The sequence below is a fragment of the Mytilus edulis genome, chromosome 4 (assembly GCF_963676685.1).
Source record: "Mytilus edulis chromosome 4, xbMytEdul2.2, whole genome shotgun sequence".
In the NCBI taxonomy this organism is placed as follows: domain Eukaryota; kingdom Metazoa; phylum Mollusca; class Bivalvia; order Mytilida; family Mytilidae; genus Mytilus; species Mytilus edulis.
The window spans coordinates 31,971,498-31,997,749 of NC_092347.1; the positions used below are offsets into that span (position 1 = coordinate 31,971,498).

The window sequence follows — 26,252 nt, forward strand, 5'->3', positions numbered from 1 at the left end:
AATTCTTAATGTTTCCAGACATGTTTTTATTTTTTGGTAATTAAAAGTTAAGAATATTCAAGAAATAGGAATGCACAAATCGGGTTTTGGTAGAAGAATCTCACTGTAAAGCCACTATCCTAGGCTAGTATTGCACTGCTTGAAAATGAAAAAGTTAAATTAAAGTATCGCACCAATCTTGCACCAAAAAGAATTTTTAGGGGATGTTTCAAAAGTACATGCTTAACAACATATTAATTTTTTTCTTTGGTGCAAGCATGGTGCGTTGGTCAAAATAGAGAAAGAACATAGTATTTTTGTTATTTTTTGTACATTTCTATAATTTGACGTCATTAACACCCACCATTATGACGTCATCAACATGTGTTTTTTTTTACTGCAACAACACTTCTCAACTCTATGAATCATGTTTTAGTAAATTATCGCAAAAAATCGGCAAAATATAACTTTTTATTTTTTTGAAAATCTGGGGCCATTTTTGGCTGTTATACCCCCTACTCCTTTGATTCAATTCATTAGATGTGTAGTAATGGCATGAACAATCATTGCAAAACTATGCTGATGCGGCTTAAAACAATCACCAATCCAATCAATCAACGAGAAAATGGACAGAATTTCATTTTATCACATATATATTGTTTTCAGCCGTGTATCATCATCCCTGGTGGTCAAATGATTGAATCATTCAGTAGTAATCACTTGTTTAGACGTACTTTCTAACATATAACTTAGCTAATCTGCAATCAATTACATCTCCATGCCTCAAATATCATGTACTAAAGCTCTAGATTTTATTAAAGAGGAAAATTAACACAAGGGCCACCAAAAGCGGAATTTTATATTCAGTCTAGGTGGCCCAGATGTCTAGAGTGCTGGACACATCGCAAGCGGAGTTGTTTCGATATCCGAATATCATGAGCGCGAATCCCGGCGAGGGAAGAGTTATTATGAATATAACTTGTGTTCTCAACCATGTATCACTTTCACTGGTAATCCAATGGATGAATCTGTCATAGAGTTGTCACTTGTTTAGACGTACTTATCAACATAATTATGAATTTTAAATATTCCCTTCTTCGATTCTCAATTTGACATCAGTATTTTTTCATGTCAACAAACAAGATATGACACTTAGCTGGTGATACCTTCTTGGACGCAACGTTCACCAGCAGTTACAGTTTACAGTTTTGGACATGCACATACATTTGACTTCTTCAGAGCTGTAAGATATAAAGATAAATTCAGGATAAAAGAATAACATATATTATGTTCTTCAGACGTTTAAACTGTCTTGATGAAATATTATTCCTTTGTAAATAAATATAAAAAAAATATATGTGATGCTATATTTTCTTATTACAAACTGTACTTTCTAAAATCTATATTTAGAACCAACTATTTTATAAAAGATTTTGCAGCTGTTTATATAAAAAAAGAAGAAAAAATTCAAATCTGGTAAACACTACTTTTTTATTGGCAAACTTTGACTTGTTTGTGGATCTTGGCATGCTGATCATTTCTGTAATTTCTATTATGCAACTTTAATTTTTTATCATATAGATCAAAATAAAGGAAAGTTATAAAAATAGTCATAAACGGAAAACTTCAACCGTGCAGGCTCATTCGTAGATCTAGTCTTACTGATAATTTTTATAAATTAAAGTTTCTCTCTGTCTCATTTTCATAATAACAAGCAAAAATAAAGAAAAGGTAAAATTTGTCATTTGTTGGCAAAAAAGCGAAGAACTGTTCATAGGATTGATAGCCCAAAGATGAGGATGTTTAACCCTCAATTGTGTTTTGAGCAAAATTTAATACAAGAAGTAAGAGAGAAACTAAACATACAACATTTTCAGTAATATAAGATCAACAAAAAAGATGTTTGTGTCATGACTTCTATTCATGTCAACCATGTTGGAGAGATACCCTTACGGAGTATCAACATAGGCATAGCTGAGCGACACATGCTCTTTAGAGCCTCTATTTTAATTTCCTGCTAGTGAGGTATTTTTGTTATACTTTTTTATTTTAGATTTAGATTACGAAAATGAGTGTTGGATGTAGTAATCCATTACACGTGCTGGAGATTTTTAATATCTTTTAGCACAACCCAAAGATAAAAATTATCTTTATTTGATAAGAAAGAAACCAAAAAAGATCAACATAAGATAAACAATGTTTTTTTTTTTTTCAGTTGAAGCAGATTAAGAATTTTTGTTCTAGTTTTTAAAATTTATACATTAGTATGCTTTCTTATATCTTAAATGTATACTGCTAAATGTTAAAACTTGTTTATTTTTTCAGAGATAATGATACCAATTATTGTTCTTCTTGCTGAAGGGGATATGGACTCTTTGAGACATGTGAATATGATATTGAAGCAAGGCACAACGGTTATTGTTATGAAAGGTACCGGAAAGTCTGCTGATATCATTATACAGTATCTTGAATCTGGGTAAATATAAAAATAAATACGGAGGTAGAAGAAGAACTTGGAATAAACTCATCATAGATACCAGTACTAAAATTTGTATATAAGCCAGACGCGCGTTTCGTCTACAAAAGACTCATCAATGACGCTCGAATCCAAAAAAGTAAAAAAGACCAAATAAGGTACGAAGTTGAATTCCTAAAAGTTTTGCCAAATACAGCTAAGGTAATCTATTCCTGAAGTAGAAACGCCTTAGTATTTCTAAAAATCTAATTTTTGTAAACAGTTAATTTATAAATATAACCATTATCAATCATAATTCATGTCAGCACATTATTGCTGACTACTGGGCTGGTGATACCCTCGGGGAAATAAATCTCCACCAGCAGTGGCATCGACCCAGTGGTTGTAACTCATCATAGATACCAGGACGAAATTTTGTATATACGCCAGACGCGCGGAATATGTTAGACGTACGTTTATCCAGAATCTTTTTCATTCGGTTATACGTTTTCCGCAATAATTTTCATTTAGTATATGAAAGGAAGAACCATTTGCAAATGATATTCTGATTTTGATTTTTTTTTGTAATAGCGATTAATGTGACCGGGTATAGTTTTAGTAAATATGTACTGAAGGAAATTCTCAGATTATGTTATGAATAAATGTAAAACTCTGATATGAACATACTGAAATTCTTTATTATTTATATTTTAACGATTCAATCGTATCTTTATTATGTTACGTTAATTCCAATTTACTCACACTGTAGTTTAAGCGTTTACAATGGAAATGCTGATCATCATTATGTTTACACGATGTCATAACCATTGAAATTTGAAGAAAGGAGCAATTATTGAAAACCAATATTATCTTAAATGTTTTCTACAGAAAAAATATCCTAAAAAGGAAAGCTCCATTGCTGTATGGAATAAATTTTAATGATTATAAAAGTCTTAATTCTCTGATGGAAAGCATAGAAAAGCAAAAGCATTTGGTAAGTATAGTAACCGTTGTCAACTTGAGGCATTGATTAAGGTAAGGTTTGCGTACACAGGGAGATAACTCGAATTCAAATAATTGAAAAAAGAAGGGACCCGCCATTTTGAATTGCTTTGATTGACCAATGTTCGATAACTACAATATTATAAAAAATAAAACAACACCTACCTCAAATTCGCCGTTTTGATGTAATTTTATCAAAATTTGAATCGTACAAGTAACGTTATGACCTTCAGTTTGTTAGTTTTCATTTATATGACGTCACGTTTAGCCATAACGTCTTTGTGCAAAAACCATTCATTAAGTTTCGCGGAGTTTTATTTTATTTCATAATTGTACATTTTGATGCCCCCGCCGTAGTAAAGGGGGTATTAAGTTTTATCCTTGTCTGTTTGTTCATCCATCCGAACGTACGTACCATAGTGTACGTCTGTTTTTATAAAATTGGTTTCCGTTCTCTAACTTTAGTTAGCATCAACACACTGATATAAAACTTATGCACAATGCATTTTACCACAAAAACACAGAATAAATTTGAATTTTGATGTCGTCACTTTTACAGTTCTAGATTTACGAGGGGTCGGACAGGGGATACATTTCTCCTTTCCCCCGTCCCCTTTCTCTTGTCTCCCGACGTAAAACCTTAAAAAAATGTATGGGAAGCTCATTTCAATAGAAATCGATCACCTTTCACAAGATAGAAGTGATGTTTATTCTGCTCCAAGAACGCTGTCTCTTTCATTGAATTTGTAAGTCTGATGCACGCCGTTTCCGATTTTTATAAAGTATAAATACAATTTATAGAAACGCAGGATTGAGTGAAAAACGTCACATTTTTGTGACACTTTTAGTCAATTTCGTTTAAAATGGTTGGAACTTACATAATGCGCCATGTGTTTTACTTACAGAGGATGCATATATATATTCTCAGATATTTTTATTGCATAATTTTTACGAATGACAGAATGTTGAACTTGGTCTTTTCAAATGTACAGTTAGCAGATTTGTCCCAAAATACGCACACAACCCACACGTTTACATCATTCGAAATATGTGCTATTTTATCAATCACTTTTACAACTGACGGAATGTTTCTTATAGTATTTTTTTTATGGATGCATTAGACACAACTATTGTATTGTGTCGTCCTGAACATGCCTGATCTATTTGCCACCGGACATTTTACAACCTCTTATCAAACAAACGTCTATGTATATCAGTCAAATTGGAATCAATTTTATCTAAAAACAAGGATGGTAACATGTGTCTTTACACATGCACGTATGCACTATAAAATCTGGGAAATTGTTAGTTTTTAATCTTTCACTGTATATATGAGATCATAATGAAGTAGTGACGACGCTCGGCCTGAGTATTATTTTGAGGTCGTTTCTGAATTTTTCGTTTCTGTTCTCTACCTTTAGTTGCTTCGACTAAATGTTATAAAATTTATACGTAATGCTTTATAATGTTTTATGTTTATACAAAAAGGGGCATCATCAGTGTCCCATGGACACATTCCCCATTTATTCCAAGCTCTAACGTTTTATTTTAAATTACTGTGGTTGAAGAGTAGCCACAATCAATTTTGATTTGACGGTTGCAAATTTCCGTTTTACTGGCTCCCCTACGCGTCGACGGTAAAACGGCATTTGCGAACATCAAATCACAAATTGACGGTGGGGACTCCTCAACTACAGTGCCGTTACTCCCTGGGAACTTCATTGAAGTGATTTTAATTTATTGAAAGTATGTGGAAGATTTTCATATTACGGGTCTACATAACTACATTTCTTATTTTAAATATGAACAATACATATACGACTGTCATTTGTATTCCCAGGCCATTGTCTGTTTCGTCTTTTATCATGTATAGGAGCATGTAGTTTGTTTGTTTGGTCAAAGACCCCAAATCTGAACATCATGTGTAATAATTGGACAAATCATACCAGTAATCTATCTTTCTCCTGCAATGCTTTCCATGCTAAGTCATACATATTTGATCATATTTGAATAACATTTGTAGATGTCTAGATTTAAATGAATGGAATAAACGTGGCTTCTGTAAAGGATTTTACTAGTCAAAACTGATGTCTTTTCATTCATTTGCTGCATACAAACAATTTACCAGACATGGGCAATAAAGCAATTTTAATTACTTTTAATGGCAATTTGAATGCTTTCCTAGATTCAAAATATTGCAGTTTGAAGCACTGAACGAATACAAGTTTTTCCTTCAAAACCAGTGTCTTGTACATTTTCTACATGTATTAATACACAAGTATGACCAAAGCTAAACACCTCCTCTTCCGACTGATAGGTGGGGATAAAAGTTAAGGGACAACATCAAAAGTTCAATGCAGGATAAAAAAAACTTAATTCACGTAGTTTGTTCGCTGACACCCCCTTTCCCCCTCTAACTTAATTTGGGAAAAATTGATTGACCAATATGGATATATGTAAAATTCATGTCAAATTAACAAAACTTGCAGCAACTTTTATCCCCCCACCCCTAAACTATTTGAATTAAGTTTTTTTATCCTACATTGATCTTTTGATGTCATCCCTAAAATAATCACTGTTTTCTCACATTGATTATGGTCAATCTCAAAAAGTTACAAGACAAAAAGATTCTTTGTTAAAAGATGCTTTAAAAATGACTTTCTTCTTTGCAGATCAACAAACAAAAAATATTTTTTTGTTTTACAGAAATGACAAGATGAACGCATAACGCCCATTACCGTAAAAACGAGTTCGGGGACATATCAATTTTATTAGCTCATTATAATGCAAATAGTTAAATCGTTATGTTCACAGTTTTTTACAAAAACGGTGGACCCGGAAAAGGGATATTTTTGGCTTTTTGTTACCATGGCAACAGGTTTTTTTTAACCCAAAAATTGAAAAATCTTGTTTTTAGGAACTTTTATATGATTTTTTTAATTAAAATTTATTATTAATGAATGGACCACAATTATTTATACATGTTTTATTCAGTTTTATTTTTTTATAGTCACTCGCATACATTATTATTTCAGAAGAATTCAAATACAATTTTCCCTAAAAATCGTCAAAAATCGGAATTTTGAGCTTTTCACCTGAAAAAACGGGACGGGCGATGTTCGATATTTTTTCATTAAATGATTGGGTACTCCTCCCTGAACAAAATGATGTATCATATTGGTACAATATCGCTAAGAAAAAAATCCAGGTTTCATGCAAACCTTACCTTAATATGTCAATAACACACTGATAAAGACACCATTTAAATTGCATACGCACGAAAGACCTTAATACTACAACTCGACAAAATCTTCATAATCATTACTCGTTTTATTTCGATTTGGTTGAAAACAAAATATACAAATAAAAACCAATAATAAACATCACAAATAAATACATATATACTGACTTTCTCGTTAGCCTTTTTAAAAGTATAACTTATCAGGAATTAAGAAAAATGGAAAAATAGAAATATGCAAATATTGATAGATATATATACTGTATCACTACATATGATATAAGACAAAAGGAGAATCGTGAAGTAAAATTTTAATAACAGCAAAGTTTTTGCAAACACGTCATGAAGATCACGTTATATGATGTGAATACTAGTAATAAGTTTCAATAACAAAGTTCTCTTCGTGCCGTGCGCTTGAGTCTTAAATTGCTCTTAATTTCGGGACCATTGTGACTCCTGACTTGGAATATGCGATTTGATTCTATGATCTGACCTCTATGTATAAGCCATTCCAAAAAGAACGCAATGGGCTTTTTCTAACGGATGTAAATCATTGAAACTAAGAATATTTTTCCGTTTAAGGTTCGAACCATTAGATAATACAACTTCTTTAAACAACTTCTTTTTCAGCATGATGTATAAATCTGACTATAATCGAATGTTAAATACTCTTTAATTCTGTGTAGTGTAGTTTGCATTTACAAATGGAAAACCGTCTGCTTTAGAATCTTTTTGATTCATTAATTCGCCTATATGTTAGGGAATACACCCTTTTCTTGGATGTTGTATATTACATTTGTTAGTCATGTGGTTTTCTTTTAGTAATAATTGACATTCTCGAATTTCACTTTTGTTTCTAAGCCCGGATTCATTTCTTCCATTGTGTGTTTATCTTGTGAATATACGTTCAGTTTACAAATTCATTCTTTCAAATAAATACAAATGCACAAGAACGCTACTTACCCAATTTGTATTTTATCCGTTTAGGTCATCATTAATATTTGATATTACTCATACATAATTCAATGATGTGGCTTTTTATTACATGTACACCAAAATCTGAATAGTGAAGCCTTTTTCAAATGATTTTTATAGTTCGTTTTTACGTTGTACTTTTTCATCACTGTCCCAGGGTAGAGGAAGGATTGGGGTCCCGCTAACATGTGGATCCCCACCACGTTATGTATGTATGTGCCTCTCCCAAGTCAGAAGATTGTAATTCAGTGATTGTCGTTTTTTAATGTGATACATATTTGTGTTCGTTCATTTTTTTGTACATAGATTAGGCCGTTAGTTTTCTCGTTTGAATTGTTTAAACTGTCATTTCGGGGCCTTTTATAGCTGACAATGTAGTATGGGCTTTGCTCATTGTTGAACATCATAAGGTGACCTATAGTTGTTTAATTTCCTTGTCACTTTGTCTCTTGTGGAGAGTTGTCTCATTGGCAATCATACCACATCTTCTTTTTTATAGATATAAAAGTCAAGAAATATTTCGTAGTATCTATATTTTATGGTAAAACCTTTCTGATAACTCAAAATTTTTTATTTTGATATTGTTTTATGTCTTCTATCACAAATCATTAAATTAATGTGTGTTAGTCCAATTTAAAAAAAAAAATATGATTTTTTAAAGATTCGGGACAATTTTTTTCTTCAGATTTCTGTCTACGATGTTAATTGCTCAAATGAAACTTTGTCTAACATAGCGAAAAACGCCATTTTATTATCATGGGACGAGAGGCGTATTGAAAATCGCAAGAGGGAAGATGCATCTGAAACCAATATAGGAACTAATAGGGATCTCATTGCTAGTAATTATTTTTATACTTTTTATTCCAAATAAATCAAATTGTATTTAGAAATGTATTTTACCTGTGGAAAATGGAAAGTGTTTGAAAGATAAAAAATAAAAATAAAAACAACAATAAAATGTTTTTAAAATTTTAATCATATGTGGATACTGATCAATCGTTTTTCGTCGTCCAATTGCATAAAGAAGAAAAGAAAGTGTCTTTTCAAGCATTTCAGTAGTATTCCACATTCAAAACTGAAAGTCGTGTTAAAAAAATGCAGTTTATTTTTGTTTAATTTGAAATGGATGTCAATGTAGATTTAAATTCTACGAAGAAATATATAACACCAAGAGACCTTAAATAAACGATATTGAAATCATTAAGATACTCACTTTTTAGTTGACATCAAATTTGATATTTTTTGGGATTGTATTCCACAGACTCGTATTGAAAACATGCTCTTTTCCTTGTCGAAAGGAGATTATCAAGTAAAGAAGATGTTTTTGTTGACGCAGACATGTTTCGTTTAGTATTGCGACAATTGTGTTAGCATCTTACGCAGGATTGTTTTAAATGTTTTTGTGTCATTTTTTTCTTTCACACTTTTCTGTTACGTTTTATACATGATTTATGTTTAACGGTTTAAAATTTCAGGTTTAAAATATTCTGATATTGACAATCATGCAGAGCCAGAAGACGATTCAAGGAAATTGTCACAATTAAGCTCGATCCAAGGAGATTCAAGTGCAGATAACAAAACGTAAACATAATAAGTTCACCTTGTCTGTTACTATGTCCCGGCTGGTAATCTACACAGGCAGAACATTTGGTTCTGCAATGAAAACCGTGAGAGGATTTTCTGGTTGTGCTTGAGTGGAGTAATTTTCACCGCTTCAAAAGGTATGTACATTTCTAAATCGCAATGTTCTTATTCAACTGATCAAAATATTGAAAATCGGAGAATGCTATGCTGTGGAGAAACGTAAACGAAGATATACATATATTATTTACTGTTGTACATGGAGTTGAACTACTACTAAATCACTTGTACCACGAGAAATTGCCTAAAAAGTGACATTTGAATTTTGAAATGGTTCTATTATAAACAGACCTACAAGTTCAAATTTACTTTTTTTTTCGGTCAATGGGTATGAATGTCGTTTTTGGCGACGTCTACGCTGTCCAGTATTGATAGATGTCTTCATAAATCTTTAAACCTCATATTTTCATTATTTCATGCGTGAGGGGATCGGTTCTGATTGAGGACATCTTGAATGCGTGACGGGACGTGAAATTATATCAGTATATCCAAGCTATGAGTCGTTAAAAGTTGCTAAATTCGGTTTAATTCTTCATGAAAAAAACACATTTGTGTGCATAAAAACACATTATGAAATAGAATTTTGAAATAAATTGATGGAGGCTAGGTTTTATAAAATGTTTTACGAAGAATAAAAAGAAAAATAGTGTCAACGTTTTTGTTTCTTGCTAGAAATATTTTTTTAAAGTTAAAATTTTCCCTATCATCTCAGTATGTATTTTCTACGAAAATAGTTATCTCCCCTTGAATTGCTTATTTGACAAAAAAATGATTGTTAAAACACAAGTTTTGATATTTGTTAGAATATTCTACAATTACTGTTTTGGTGAGGTAAATAATTTTATTGACCGAAGTGAATATCAGTTTTAAAAAAGTCAATTAAACCACATATTAACCGAAACAAAAGACAGTAACTCTTTTATTCAATATTCCGAGAGAAATGTATGTAATGGCAAATATTTACCAATACAAATTGTACATCAAACGTTTTTTATCAAAATTATGCATGTAAAAGCACGCGACGTTTTGCGCGGTGAATATACTTTTTCCGCAAATGAATGTGCTTATGTATTCAAAATCCCATTCATATAAAAACCAACTAAAGTTTTATTGATATGGAACAATTTGATTTATACAAAAATATCACCAAGTTTTCTGTATATGAATAAACAGTCTAACCAATAAATTGCAAATAAGTCTCCAAACTAGACCGATTATGTGCTTAAATCCGCAAATTTGGACACATATATGGAACTTATTGGTTAGATTGTTTGATCATGTAAAACAAACTTCGTAATTTATTGATATTTCAAAATTCAATCACACAATTTAATACACACAAATGTATTTTTTAATAAACAATTTAACCAAATTTAGCCAACTTTCAACGACTCATAGCTTGGACATAAAGATATAATTTCACGTCCCCTCACGCATTCACGATATCCTCAATCAGAACCGATCCCCTCATGCATGAAATAATGAAAATATGAGGTTTTCTAAATTAATTCAGACGTCTATCAACACGGGACAGCGTACACGCCTCCCAAACCGACATTCATACCCATTGACCGAAAAAAAAAAAGTAAATTTAAATTTGTAGCTCTGTTAAAAGAACCAATTCAAAATTCAAATGTCACTTTTTTAGGCAATTTCTCGTGGGACAACTGATTTTGTAGGAGTTCAACTCCATGTACAACAGTAAATGATACATGCATCTCTCCGTAAACGTATTCACCACAGCAAACCATTCTCCGATTTTCAATATTTTGATCAGTTTAATAAAAAAAAATTGCGATTTAGAAATGTACATACCTTTTGAAGCGGTGACAATTACTCCACTCAAGCATAACCGGAAAATCCTCTCACTGCTTTTATTGCAGAACCAAATGTTCTGCGTGTGTAGATTACCAGCCGTGTATGTAACAATATGAAAAGAAAAAACATTGTATAAAGCTCTCGCTTTACTTAACGACAAAAAATAAGGCTATCGATTTTATGAATGTAAATTGACTATACAATTATAACTTCAAATAAAATTATTATTCACAAGTAGTTTTTTAATATAACAATTTGAAAGTGTAAAAACTGATTATTTCATTATATCTTAGATCAAACGTTAAACTATCGTGTAAACTGTATAACAACACAATATAAACAAGTCGTATTGTATAAAAACTTCCAACAGTACAGGGTACACATACTGAAGTCGTCATTATTGAGAGCCAATATATCATCCAAATATCAAAAAGTATTGTTAAATTTTTGTACCAAATGTTGTTTCGATGGGTCTTTGCTAATTGTATTCATAAATTGTAACTCATAACAATACAAAAAAGGTCCGCAATAAGTGGTGCACAGATAGTCATACAAAATATACAATATTGTAAATCAATTTTATATGCCATGTACATGTACACGTTTTCTAACAAAGAAATGTAGATAAAGAAGGAGAATACTGGCTGAGCTCGTCCTCCTTTCCATTATACTTCACCATAGCATATCAACATTTGCAGAGTGAAAAGGAATTTCAGTCACAGGTATTTATTATAAATTGCAAACATAAGAATAAAGTACGGTTGCTTATAGTATTGATGAAAGCAAGATATCTTCTAAACGATTGAAAAATTATTATTTTACATTGTGCCAATATTTTTGTATTTTTATTTAACAGTTGGATCCTTTGTTGTGTATCTTCCTATCCAATTTATCAGATTTAAACATTGTTACATTTCTTGTACTTTAGCAAAAATTTAATAATATTATTCACTATTAAAAGGAGGTCAGTTGTCTCCCGACCTTACTTTATCGATTTGCTAACTGATTATTTTTCATATGCTATATTATTTAAAACCAATAGTTATTTTCACAAACGGCACGAGTTGTATTAAAGATTTCTTATAAAATGACATTACAAGCGACATAACCCACCGGTCTTAACATGCTCAGTCTATCGCATTGAATCAGGACAGAGGAGAGCATAGACTAGATATAGGAAGATGTGGTGTAAGTGCCAATGAGTCACTATCCATCCAAATAACAATTTGTAAAAGTAAACATGGATGTTTTGCTCTTTGAATACGCATAATATTTTTGTAGATTTTATTCAAGAATTCATCAAATCTTTTATTAAATATTCGAAAGAAACCAACAGAAGTCAATTTAGGAATACGATATACAAGATAAAAGATAATCCAAATTCGTTGAAATCCCTCGTAATATTTTCAACGACTCCAGATTACCTTCGTTAAACATATGTAAAAACAAATTGTAAGACAAACTAATATATGATCTTAATAAAAAAACAACAAATAGTAAGTTTGAATTTTGGCAATTTTTTGTCATTGATTTATTAGGACAGTTTAACTATGTATCAACTGGCCAACGAATTTGCATTCATCGACAATTTCTCATTAATGGCCAAGTTAAAACATTGAAGGGCAACCATCAAATGTTTTCTCCAAATGACAACTGGGCTACCAGACGCCAACTGTGATTAATTTAGCCCTTCAGTAAAACTATGTATTCAGGTAATATTCTGTCCAATCCATGACGCTTCTCTTGTCAATATCTGAAAATATACAACAAACAGCAGAAAAATATTCTCAATGGTGGGATAGGGTGGGTTTTTATGTTCCCTCTGAGTTCAAATCACTATGTGCATCAAATTCTGGATGATTTAATTGCCAAAACCATTCAAAGGAGTAATAACTACAGTTACTTGAATTCAAATACACGCTTATTATTTGCTCATTTCAACTTATCTATATACTTTTTTTCTTTTCTACACTGGACACTGTTAGTGTGTAGGACAGTAATGATTGACTATTTTTGTTACCTAGTATTTTGTAATGTTAATAAGAACTGTTACACTGTGGCTAAACCACACCGGCAAAAAATGTTCGGACTCGATGGTATCTAACATCCGGCACAATGACGGAACATCAATAGACAGAAGAAAGGTAGGTTTCTCCTTATTTTTATGTTTTTTATGATATCGAAGAATATATATACATAATATACAACTATTTTCTATTGTGAGATGCAATATTGACCTCATCCGTTCTATATCAACGGAGAAATAAAAAAAAATGCACGTCAAAATGACGAATTGAGTGAATCTCGACTGGAAATTGTTTAATTTCTCGTTAAATTGTTCACATTGTACGGAAAGAAAGGTACGGGAAGATAGATACTGACACGGAGATTGCAAAACTTGTCATTATGAGCATCTCAATACTTGTATTTCTGTGTATGTAACGAATGAAATATGGGTCATGTCAAATTAAAATACACCGGTTCTGTCAATGTTGTTTACTACACAATTACCCTGTTTCGTCTATATATATCACCCGGTTAAAAAAAAAATTAAAACCAACAATGTATGAAAAGCAACGTTAACACGGATCTGAACATTGTCTCTCGAAAGAATTTGAATATGTATATTTATTGTAAAGTATACTTGGCGTGTCTAAATCTATTTTAAACGATCACTTTTGGACATAGGTAATTATAGTAATACACATTTTCCATATGAAAGAGGGACGAAAGATACCAAAGGGACAGTCAAACTCATAAATCTAAAACAAACTGACAACGCCATGGCTAAAAATGAAAAAGACAAACAGAAAAACAATAGTAAACATGACACAACATAGAAAACTAAAGAATCAACAACACGAAAAGGCGTATCCCTAATTCATTTAACTTCAAACTAATTTTTAATGGAATATAAATATTCAATAGCAAACACAGATATCTAATTATTTTATAACATTATGATATTTTTTTATATAGGTTTTGAGATACATCGAAATATGTGACCCCCCCCCCTTTTTTTTTTACAAAAAAAACCCTCAGTAACGCTTAAACAAAATTTAAAACATCACCAAAGAGTATGCAGAAGTTAAGATTTATATAACTAAGAAGTGTGTAAAGTTTGATGTAATAATGATAAATCGTTTTTGAGATATGGCGCGACATGTAAAAAAAAAACACACCCCTGTTTTACTTACAAAGTCCTGTAACTCAAAAAGATTTAATTTGATTTTCACTAAAAGGTTTACATATCGTTTGACCATTATAAGAAATAACTATGTTAAGTTTCATGAAAATACGAAAAGCTGTTCTCAAGTTACGGTGCGCTGTGTTTACGTTGGACAGAAGGATAGACGGATAGATAAGATAGTCGGACGGACGGACAGAATGACTGATAGATGGGGAACGGACGAACGGATGTATAAAATAATACGTCCTGTCAAAATTGTGACGGGCGTGTAAATACGCCAAGAAATAAAAAAAAAAACTCGTAATTAAAGGTCAATAAGTTTTATAAGAATAACGGCCAAGTCGACTTATTTGCATATCTTGTCTTCCCTATCATTTTTGCTATATTACTTTTATATATTTGAAAATAATAAATAGAAATTGATAAAAAGAACTTGAAATTCGTCATTAAAGGGCAATGCAATAACTCCTTTAAGAAGTAATGTGAGAATTTTGAAGTAAATGGACAAATGGTAGAGCTCAACATTTTGAAGATAATCATCTGGTCCTTTCGAATTTTCTTATCTACGGCTGTTTTTAAATAATTGACATCATGCACTTGCATGTCTCCCTATGTTAATTTTTTAGCCATGAGGGCCATCTTGGTTGACAAGCGGGGTCACAGTAAACTTTTTTAAAACTAGATACCCTAATTATAAAAAAAGACATATGATTTTAGATAAGGTTTGTTAAATGCAGCCTAGTAATTTTAGATGTGAAAATGTATGTAAACAATTTATTGAAAGACATTGAACGACGGTCGACCGGTGCCAAGTGATGACAAAAAAATGACTTTTCCTGCTGGGTCAAGTGAGCTAAAAACAACAAAGAATTTCAAACAAAATTGCACCGTTTTTGAATTTAAAAAAAAATGTGTAACAACTAAAAATTTTACGAACGAGATAATTTGATCGGACATAGCAAACAACTTCATTGGCGTTCTTTTTCAACAAAAATAAATAAGACATATAATTTATACTTACGTGTACGCACTGACATGTCACAAATGCTTAAATGATCGCTATTCAATTTATTTTGAAGGTCTGTAAGATAAAAAAAAAATGGTCGCAGAAACTTAACCGATTGTTTTTGGAACCATTTAAGTCGAGGTATAATGAATCCTGCCAGACGGACATGAACACATTCTAATTATAAAAACCAACAACACAAAATGCTTAACATTTACCAACTAATCAAGGACATAGGTTCACGATCACATAAATCGTCATGTGGCCAAAAGAAAAACTAATATAGAAATGAGGTCAAAGGCAAGGGCAATGGACATATGGCAAATAGAAAAAAAATCGTTAGATCTGTGATCCATACATGTATATGTTTCAGTCAAACCTTCTTACATACTTTTGACATATGCAGCTTTATACAAATATTTCAAAACGCTATGTATTCGAATTACTGGGTCTCGCTTGTTTAAAAATATCAATGAGAATGTTTATAACAAACATAATCAAACTCACATAATCCTATTTCGCGGATGTCCCTGTTTTCTCACAATGTTTTAATTCGGTATACACTTTATAAGATAAGTGTTGAATCTAGAAGACGAATAGGTTGCAACACCCCACCCCAATCCCACCTTTGATTGCCAAAAAACTATGTATTTAACGATTTTTTTGAAAATATTGTTCGACTCGCTACGCACGGTTGTATGTAAAGGCTGTTCAAATTACATCCACTGTGAAATAAATTGAATCCGTCTGTCCGTATATATTGTCAAAATATATTGACCTGTCAATGTATATTTGTTCCGCCTAACAGAAATTCCAATGGAAGCATTGTTATAAACATTGTCATAATATCTATTCCTGTCGGAACAAATATTCTTTACCATTTATTCTGTGATTAGATTACCTATAAAGGTGCCCATCCTATTGTGAGAGAAAAGCACATACAAATTGAATGTTCCGATTTTAAGACCGTAAACTCTAATTTCAAATTCAAACATATTTTCCATAATTCTTATAGAAAACGCATATTTAGAGAGCTTTAACCTCAGTTTGCGTTATAACCTTCATTTCTATCTATTCTAAAATTTTGGAATGCAAAGTAAAATTAAAATTATTTATGTTCTATAAGAGTAGGCATTCAAGTGTTTGCTTATTATTTATTTGAATCCGAAACTCATATAAATAATAAGCCGTTGTCCTGTGAAAGATAAAATTGAGAAAGGAAATGGGGAATGTGTCAAAGCGACAACAACACGACCATAGAGCAGACAACAGTCGAAGGCCACAAATGGGTCTTCAATGTAGCGAGAATTCCCGCACCCGTAGGTGTCCTTCAGCTGGCCCCTACAAATATGTACACTAGTTCAGTGATAATGGACGTCATACTTAACTCCGAATTATACACAAGAAACTAAAATTAAAAAAGAACTTGTTTTCAAACGACCCACAAAAATCCTTTTTAACGCTGAAGTTAAATAATCAATTATAATTTAATGCGATTATGATTTTTTTTATTTGACAAATCCGGGTTATACATTGTGAAATCTATGACAAAACCGGGTGGTAAACATTGACAAAACCGGCCAGTTCCATTTAGACATGACCCATTTCTTTCGTTCCATACTCAGAAATACAAGTATTGAGATGTTTATAATGACTAGTTTTGGAATCTCCGTGTCAGTATCTATCTTCCCGTACCTTTCTTTCCGTACAATGTGAACAATTTAACGAGAAATTAAACAATTTCGAGGCAACTTTCACTCAATTCGTCATTTTGACGTGCATTTTTACCCATTTCTCCGTTAATATAGAACGGTTGTAGATCATATTTCATCTCACAATAGCAAATAGTTGTATATGTATATATATTCTTTGATATCATAAAAAATATTGAAAATAGGGAGAAACCTACCTTTCTTCTATCTATTGATGTTCCGTCATTGTGCCGGATGTTATATACCATCGAGTCCTAACAATTTTTGCCGGTGTTGTTTAGACACAGTGTGTTTTCCGAGGCTACATCTTGTATGTGGAGGTTCGGATTTTTTTTATCAGGATGATAGTTCCCTTAGAAAAATGAAAACATCACGTTTAATAACTTCTTGCGTCCGAAGCGCTTTTATAGTTTAACCTTCATCAGGAACGATTGCTGTAACGTATAATCTAAAATTGGTCCTTTTACCCTGATTTTATGTTTTAATTTACTCCTGTAGCCTTTGAATTTAAAAGTCACATACAAGGCAGTAGAACTATTTATCCTTTGTCTTCTCAAAGTGTTTGCGGTTCTACCTGGGATAAATTAATACCAATCTTACATATATCACCTCGTAGATAATTCCATATCTGGCTACATTGGGTGCACTGCACAAGAGACTATAATTGGCAGGGAAGATAACATTCCTGGTTTCCTATTCACAGCAATCTGGTATGCTATAGTGAGGCTGAATGCAAGAGTTACAAGCACAATACCACAAAACCTACACTTTACGAATTATACAGCCATTTCAGCAGACTAAGACTTATATATATATTTTTCTTCTCAATGATGTATTCTTTAGTTTATAAAATCCTATTTGTTCTGAAAAAATAAAAATAAAGAAATTTAAAGCTTTATGATAGTATTAACATTTCTTTTGTTGAAATAAGTTTAACACACAACCTGTGTACTCCACTTACTTTTGTAAGCTTTTTTCTTTAACAGCTCAAAATATTTTGTCTGAGGAAAAAAATCAAATTTACTGATGAATCTATTAGCAGCTACCATATCATTTTTTCATAGAACATTATCAGATGGAATTTAACAGAATTCATCTAGAAAGAGTATTGTATTTTAGCAAATCAATTGTTATTATACTTCTTATTTTAAATTAAGATGTGTTTATACGGTAATAATGTTTTGGTTGCAATTCATTTTTTATTTATATCTACAAGAACTTATAAATTAGTATACAATGACGTACTTGTGTGAAACAGACAAACATTGAAGAGATCATTTTTTAGTGTCGGTAAAGGATGTTTGTCTTTTAACCTATTTACGACTGTGACATATGATAAGTTTTCAAAGGTACCAGGATCATAATTGCATACGTCAGACGCGCTTTTCGTCTAATGGTACATGTTATGTCTACAGCAATATTATTAATATTAACGGTTTAAATTTTTGAATGTTATTCTTATAGTGTTTGTTGAAAAAAAGATCGTCTGTAAAAAAAATTGACAGCCACTATATCTTATTAGTGTACAGTCATTTTCAAATCAATTGGATTAATGCCGGCGTCACATATTGGCATATAGACCGGCGTGCACCAGACGTACAGAGAAAAAAAAATAAAAGTCGGTATATGTTAGTTGCACTCCAGAGGCAGCTTAAAAAATTTCATCCAGCTCAAGCGTTTGTCAAACGTATACCTGTACGCTACATGTATAAGCATGCAAAACATATGCTTCAAACGCGTTGAAAACGCTACAGATAAGTTTGAGACACGTTTAGGGCACATTGCATACGCTTCAAGATCGTTCGACTTCAACTAAAACGTATGCGGGTATCTTCGTAACAAACACTCCATAATAAAACGTCCCAGGCACGCCGAAAGCACAGATTATCGTCCCAGATACGACCGGGACGCGTTTCAAATACGTTTAAGAGACTTTATTCCTTCGTAGCGTGCATTCCATCTACGTTAGACACCCATCAGGCATACGTCTACATACGTAACCTGAACGCCCGATAAACGCTAAGGTACGCTTCTCGAACGCCAAATACACCCTTAAAGCTCGTTGTGCACACGATACAGATATGATTGACAGGTTGAATGCATCCAAAATTACTAGCATATTGACAGCGTACATGATTTTTTACCACGCCCGGCAAACGGACGATCTATACGCTGATGTGTGACGGCGTTATGAAAGGCTACTTATCGTTTCATCTGTTACCGTGAATAAAGCTATTAAAAAAACTGCCAAACATATCTCCGTGTTTATTTTTGATGAGTCATTAAAAAGCGTCTATGAAAATCAAGATATGATACATTGTGAATAATTTTATTAGAAATGTTGCTCTGCATGTTCATCCGTTCACCAGTTATAGGTGTAATACCACTAATGATTTCCCCTTTTAGTCTTTGTTGAATTTACACTTTCCAAAAAATTGTGCAGAATGTATCTTTGTTTCAAATAAAGAAATACTTGACATGAGTAAAGTTTTATCTTGTCCAGTACTATAGAAAAAAAATTCACCCAACATTTCATTGCATATAAGAAAATAACCATCACTGCAAGTTAACCAATCAAATCCCCCTTACTTTACCTGTGTACAAGCTTTAGTAACCATGTTAGCTCAAATTTTCAAAGTATTCTATAGAAACCCCAGATAAAAAAAAATAATAGTGCTCTGAAGTACCCCAAGACATATGTTTATGACACAGAAAATGTTTTACTGCAATAAAATGTAGGATTAATGACCTACAACTGTCAAATTCATGGGAATATTTTTTTCGACCTATTTTCTACATCTACAGTGTACATCCTACAACCGGATGTGACGTACCATGATTTGGTGATATTACACCTATATGGCACATTCATCGCGTCGACTTCTTCATATTTTTTATCTTACGTATCATAATGATGGTCGATATAATGATATAAAACTTGTCAAGTTAATTTCTAAGATTATTTGTCGATTTGTTGCAGTTTTTTATATGTTTAGAAGTTTAGTATGACGTTCATTTTCACTGAACTAGTACACATTTTTATTTAGGGGCCATCTGAGGACCACCTCCGACTGTTGGATTTTCTCGCTTCCTTAAAGACCTTTTGGTGGCCTTCTGTTGTCATCAGCTTTTTGCTCGGGTTGTTGTCTCTTTGTCATATTTCCCATTTCCATTGTCAATTTTATTCCAGTTATAAACAGTTGTATTTATTTTGGAGCACCATACGAGTTATTAAGTTCAAATTTTTGCTATCGTATTGTTTTTCAATTGTATGATTCGTTAAATCTGTATTTAAAAAAAAACAAATTGGCATTTATATTTTGTCATTTTATAGCCATTCAATATTACAGTCATAACATAGTATACTGATGTCATTTTGATATATTTAAACACAATTTGCCAATTGTTATGTTAATGTATCACTGAAATTGAAACCAGCTACATGCTTTTTGTTACAAACATGAACTATTAGATACCAGGTAAACAGTTTTGTGCAAGGTCCGAGCCACTTACATGTACACAATAATCTGCTGGTTGCATGCCCACTTGCTATCTTAAAACTATACTCAGATCTGTTTGTGATTTCTGTTTTAAGTACTTTGTACAATTACTGACAAAAGCGATTGAGGCGGACAATATAGACTACGTTACTGTACTCATACAAGAACATGATGTTAAATTTGACCACAGCTGTTTTCCGGATCTTTACAATGAGGTAATTATGTAGATTTTAGTTTTTGTACTTTAACCTTAATGAAGTCGACACTTTCGTTTAAAGATTTGAAATTGAACTTATTGCAAACTTTCCGGCATTACATGTACATGCTAATTAAAAAAAATAACTCGTTTGAAAATGCAAAGGAACTGTAGGTGCAATCCACACTCAGTTTTCAATAAAAGTGTAAATCAAGTCTCTTTAAATATAGAATGAGTTTCGAATATAAAGTTCAGTTTGTAGACTGCACCTGTCTGAGATCTTCTTTAAAAAAAATCTCATTATATATAAAAAGCAATAAATGCCAATCCGTTCAGAAATATCACGATATTTAATATACTATTCAACAAAGGAAATGTTACAAGGCAATGTATTTGCCATGTATAATAAAATTGGATGCACTGAACCACGGTAAATAATTGCCCAATTGGTATGATATTGCCAGAGTGTCGTTTTCTTATCAAATCCGTTGATTTAAGGCAATAACGTTTAAAAACCGTATGTTTACCCCAAAATTCGAAAATTGATATTTAAACGTAAAACTTTTAACTTTAGCATGGTATGTTTAAAATTTTGAATGCCTTTGCAAATATTTGAGAATTTAAAAATGAATGTTATTCATTTGATCAATTAACAGTTTTCACTATTCATTGTATTTCATTATAAATTTGAATTCAAACTAAGTCTTGTGCATCGTTACTTTTGTGAACTAGTATATTTCTAATATTCAATCTGCAGTATTGATCAGAGGTGTATTCTTGGAAGTCTTTTGGCATCTACACAAAATTATTTATCACAAAATTTATATTTTTGCAGTTATGTCAAAACTTTTGATTTTGCTACGCTTTTCATTATCATTTTTTCGTATTCAACTCGAAGCGCTTTACTAGAAATATTTACTTTCAACATTTTAAACTACGAATTATCAAATACGTTTGAAGCAATAAAGGTTAACTTTTATAAATTGTTATTTGGATGGAGAGTTGTCTCATTGGCACTCACACCACATTTTCCTATATCTATGTAGAAAAAAGCTTGAAATCAACACTAAATAAATTAAGTATAAAGTAAGTATCACCGGCACCATGACACATCGTTTGTTTGTTACAATGTTTTAATCACTAAACTTGATAGCGACATATTTTTGCGAGCTTTTATCTTTAGACACCAGATTAGTTGTGTGATATGCCTTTAATCACATTCATTGTGTGTGCGATTCTTGCAGGTTTATAGCTTTACGTAATTTGAAAATTAATAAACTACTGTTGCTTTAATTAGCAATATTTGTTTTAAAATAAACTACCCTGTCTAATCAAAATGCTAAGAAGCTAATTTAATGTAGAATTTATAATCATCACAAAAAAAAACATTTTTTAGAACGGAAAACACATGTTTGGGTTATTTGTCTGAGAAAGTTTAACTAAGTTTCATTTTATATATTTAAGTATAATGATTCTTATGATACCAATACAGAAGCATTTAAATTTTACACAATATATTTATTAATGGCTTAAATACTTAAAAAGTTTCATATGGCATGTTTTCCAGGCTGTAAAGTGTGAAGATTGTAAACATGATTGCCACCACCTGTGCGCCGTCTTAAAGGTAAATCGTGTTAATGAATTGAAATAATGCAAGTAGTAATGAAAAAAAAACATTGAAAAATGACATTAAAGTATTTTTCTAATATTCAATCTGCAGTGTTGATCAGAGGTGTATTCTTGGTAGTTTATTGGGATCTACACCAAAATAATTTACCACAAAATTTACATTTTTGCAGTTATGATAAAAATAAGGAGATGTGGTATGATTGCAATTAGGACAACTATCCACTTACGTTCAACTGAAGTTTATGTAGGCAATTTTAGGAGGATTAAGGTCTCAACAATAATTTTGTTATCACACACATCTCATCACAATAAAACATTAAGGAAATTGAGGATCATTCACAATATATATAGAGATCGATACATGGCTTTTCTATATCAACACGAGGATCATCCCAAGAGGCTTAATGCGGGGTTCACACATTGCCCATTATTGCTCCCGTTTGAGATCAGACAGCGATACGACACGAAATGTAAAAAAGTCGGAATACTATCCTTAATTATCTGGAATGTCCTATCATTGTCTGAACGCAGTCGTTTAAGTTCGTAACAGATTCCTACGGGTCGGGAAGGGTCCGAATAGTTCAGCGAAGCACCCCGACAGTTATGTGCGTCCCGTAACATTCGGGGAAACTCAGCCGATTTTGTGTAGTCGGATTATAATCGTGCTTATGTCTTGACAGATTCTGCTTTATTGATTCAAAATCCTAACGATGTTCTGTGTATTCCAGACGGTGTCCTGTGGAACGGGAATGATCTGGAGAAATTTTTCATTGCTATTTTTCTGCCGATTGAGTTCAGATTGCATCCAGCTCTTGTCGATTGCGAACCGTTGTTGCCGAAACCGTTCCGGAACAGTCCCGTTATTTATACGAAATTCGTCAATGATACCCACGTCAGAGTCCCGACAATTACAGAATACAATACGACTGAGACCAGACAAAGCCGTTTGCAATACGATAGAGCGGACCGTGATAGGATTACGTTCCGACAGTACCCGATCATCACGAGTATGCCGACAAATTCCGAACGGATAACTTCTGTCAGCGTCGGTTCAGTGTCTGGTCACTGTCTTATCTCTGTCGGATTACATTTGGTAGAATCGGGACGCAGTCGTGACAGACTCGGTCGAATTTTTCCAGGAGAAAGATACAAATTGGATTAGAATCGGATTGAGAACGGGATTATCGGGATAAATTCGCTTAGAAACGGTTGAATATCGACGCTTCCTGAACAATATCTGATTGTTGTCGTGATTAAATTATTTGTTTTACAAATTTTAATTAAAGTTTGAATTTCCATTCACGATTCACAGGATCTTGATCAGACTTTTGACAAATTGTAATCGGGAATGGTCCTGTCAAGGAAGGCAGTAAAAATCGTGAATGTGTGACCCCAGCTTAAGTCGAGGGATAATACCTGGGCCGATATTGAAAAAAGATTCATGTATTTACCTTTAAATCGTATACTTCTGATAAATTGTTTTTACATACGGTATAGAACATGTATTAATCTTTTTTCGAGCGTTGAACAAATAAAATATATATAATTCGAGAAATATATGGTTATTATTTATATACCGCAACCCTTACAAACGGTTTTAATGAAGGATTGGGGATAAAAACCTAAACTTTGAACCGGAACTCGTTAAATTCAGTTGACCTGGGGCCGTGTCAATGAAAGTATCCTAGGAAATGTCCTAAGATATGTCTTAGGACGTTATTTAGGATGGTCTTAGGACGTGTCTGAAACATGTCTTAGGATGTAAAACAAAGCTGTCTTAGAACAGTCCTAACTACGATGGTCCTAGGACCATCCTAACACATTTTGTTAATTGAAAAAATATGTTGAGATTGCTATGACATAGATTTAATGGTATTTTAGTATCTATATGTATAAAGAGAGGGAGGAAGACTTTTATATGGAAAACAATTAACGCAAAATAAAAGCTAAAGATTTAACGTTATTCTAATAAATAACGTTGTTTAATAATATGATAAAAGATATATAAATGAATTTAATACGAAAACAAAAGTAAATAGTCACGAAACTTTGTTAAATGCGATGTTCGTGCTGCAATTTTAGTCGATGAACTAGTTTTGTCCTTTGGTCCACTCGATTTAATTACATGTATCGAATGAGGATTAGTAAAAAAAAAAAGTCATATTTTCCCCATTTTTTAATTAATATTGCACCGTTTTTAGTTTAGTTGCAAAAATGTTGCTTTTATGCTTGTATGTGTTAGGCTTCAAAAAAGGCAGCACGAAATAATACAATGTAATACAATTAAATCTTTAACAAAAATTGAAAATAAATTTGTTGTATTAATTTAATTCTCATAACAGTATGATAGTTTAATATTGTATATGTATTTTTAGTATTGAGTTTATGCCATATTTGTTGTTTTTGTTAAATTTTAGGACATTGTAACCTTTAGGACTATCCTAAGACACCTATTTGTATGTCCTAACTTTAGGACCAAATTTAGGACATATCTTATTTTAAGAGAATTTCGTTAACCTGACTTAGGACTAAGACGTGTCCTAAGACCATCCTAAGACATGTCCTAGTCCTAGGACAGCTTCGTTGACACGGCTCCAGCTGTATTCTATATTGTTGTCATAAATAAAACTCGACAAAAATGAATAGCCAACATTATACACAATGGAAAAAATAAATTCAGTGACTGCAAAAGGATATTAATATATGGTCGAAGCAATAAGACAATAACAATCAAAAACAAGGAATAAACAAAGACTCACAGTCATTAACATCAACAGATATAAATAATAATTAAGAAACAACACGAACTCCACTAAAAATTAAAAATTGGGAGTGAAATCAGGTGCTAATGTTGAATATGAGGTTTACACATAGAAAAGCACTTTCTTCGGGGTTGTATTTATTTAAAAAAAAAAAAAAGGAATCTCAAATGGTTTTCTTAACCACATCTATATATATGATAATATTGGGAAGTATGCCAAGAGTAAACTAGAGTTGTCAAGTTCTCAATGATTCAAGTGTAGACAGTGGGTCTTTTGAGAGTTTTTGATCCAACTTAAACGTTATACATGTTAAACATTTAACAATTTTATGTTCTCAGAAGAAGAAATCCCATGTAGATTTATTTGAAAAGTATCAGAAAAGCAAAGATGGTGTCGAGGCAAAGTCTGAGTCGCAGTGCATTAAAGTCGGTAGAGAACTATGTCGACAGTTTCTTAATTACACGAAAGGTCTGTAGAAAGTTTCACTAACAATAAGCTGAACTATTGCCAATTTATATAGGCAAAATTGGACCAATGTCTTCATTAAAATAAACGGTAATGTGTATTAATATCAGATATTATGCATGTACACAGGGGTCACTTCATAATAGTAAACAGTATGAACTAACACATAATCTGTAAAATAAAGTACTTCATCGTTAATAATTAAAATCAATGAAAATTATTTTAGCGATTTTCTTTTAACATTTCAATATCAAAATCGTTTGAATTGTGCTTCATCTTAAAAGTTGTGATATATGCATTTACTAGAGCCAATAACAATATTTTAAATTGCACTGTGACATACACTTACAAAAAGAACAGTCCTAGATGCATGATCGTTTTTATTAGTTGCCACTGACTTCAAACTAGCTGTCAGTAACTGCAAGTACTCTCAGATCTGTACTTACTGTCTTTTTGTTATCTGGATATACAAGTCCCCGGCAACGTCCACTCTGTGTTTTAATTAGATGTATTTATCTATATATACAACTCGTTTAAACATCAACCCAACAATGTTAGACCTGTAAATTTGCTTTCGCAAATGATTTTGTTCTTCCCTCGCCGGGATTCGAACCCATGCCAGTGAGAGATATCGTGCCACCAAATCGCCTGCACTGTAGACGTCCCGCTAGACCATACGACCAC

At 32.2% G+C, this 26,252-nt stretch overlaps 1 protein-coding gene across 1 annotated transcript in view; it reads left to right on the plus strand.

Moving 5' to 3' along the window:
- Positions 1-26,252, plus strand: part of LOC139519461 (transient receptor potential cation channel subfamily M member-like 2) — a 71,893-nt gene that overhangs the window by 17,612 nt on the left and 28,029 nt on the right. The window contains exons 6-13 of the mRNA XM_071311565.1: positions 2,305-2,455; positions 3,323-3,428; positions 8,335-8,488; positions 9,125-9,230; positions 11,725-11,830; positions 13,133-13,252; positions 22,280-22,336; positions 25,442-25,571. Coding sequence (XP_071167666.1) covers positions 2,305-2,455; positions 3,323-3,428; positions 8,335-8,488; positions 9,125-9,230; positions 11,725-11,830; positions 13,133-13,252; positions 22,280-22,336; positions 25,442-25,571 — 930 coding nt within the window. The remainder of the gene's footprint in view (positions 1-2,304; positions 2,456-3,322; positions 3,429-8,334; positions 8,489-9,124; positions 9,231-11,724; positions 11,831-13,132; positions 13,253-22,279; positions 22,337-25,441; positions 25,572-26,252) is intronic.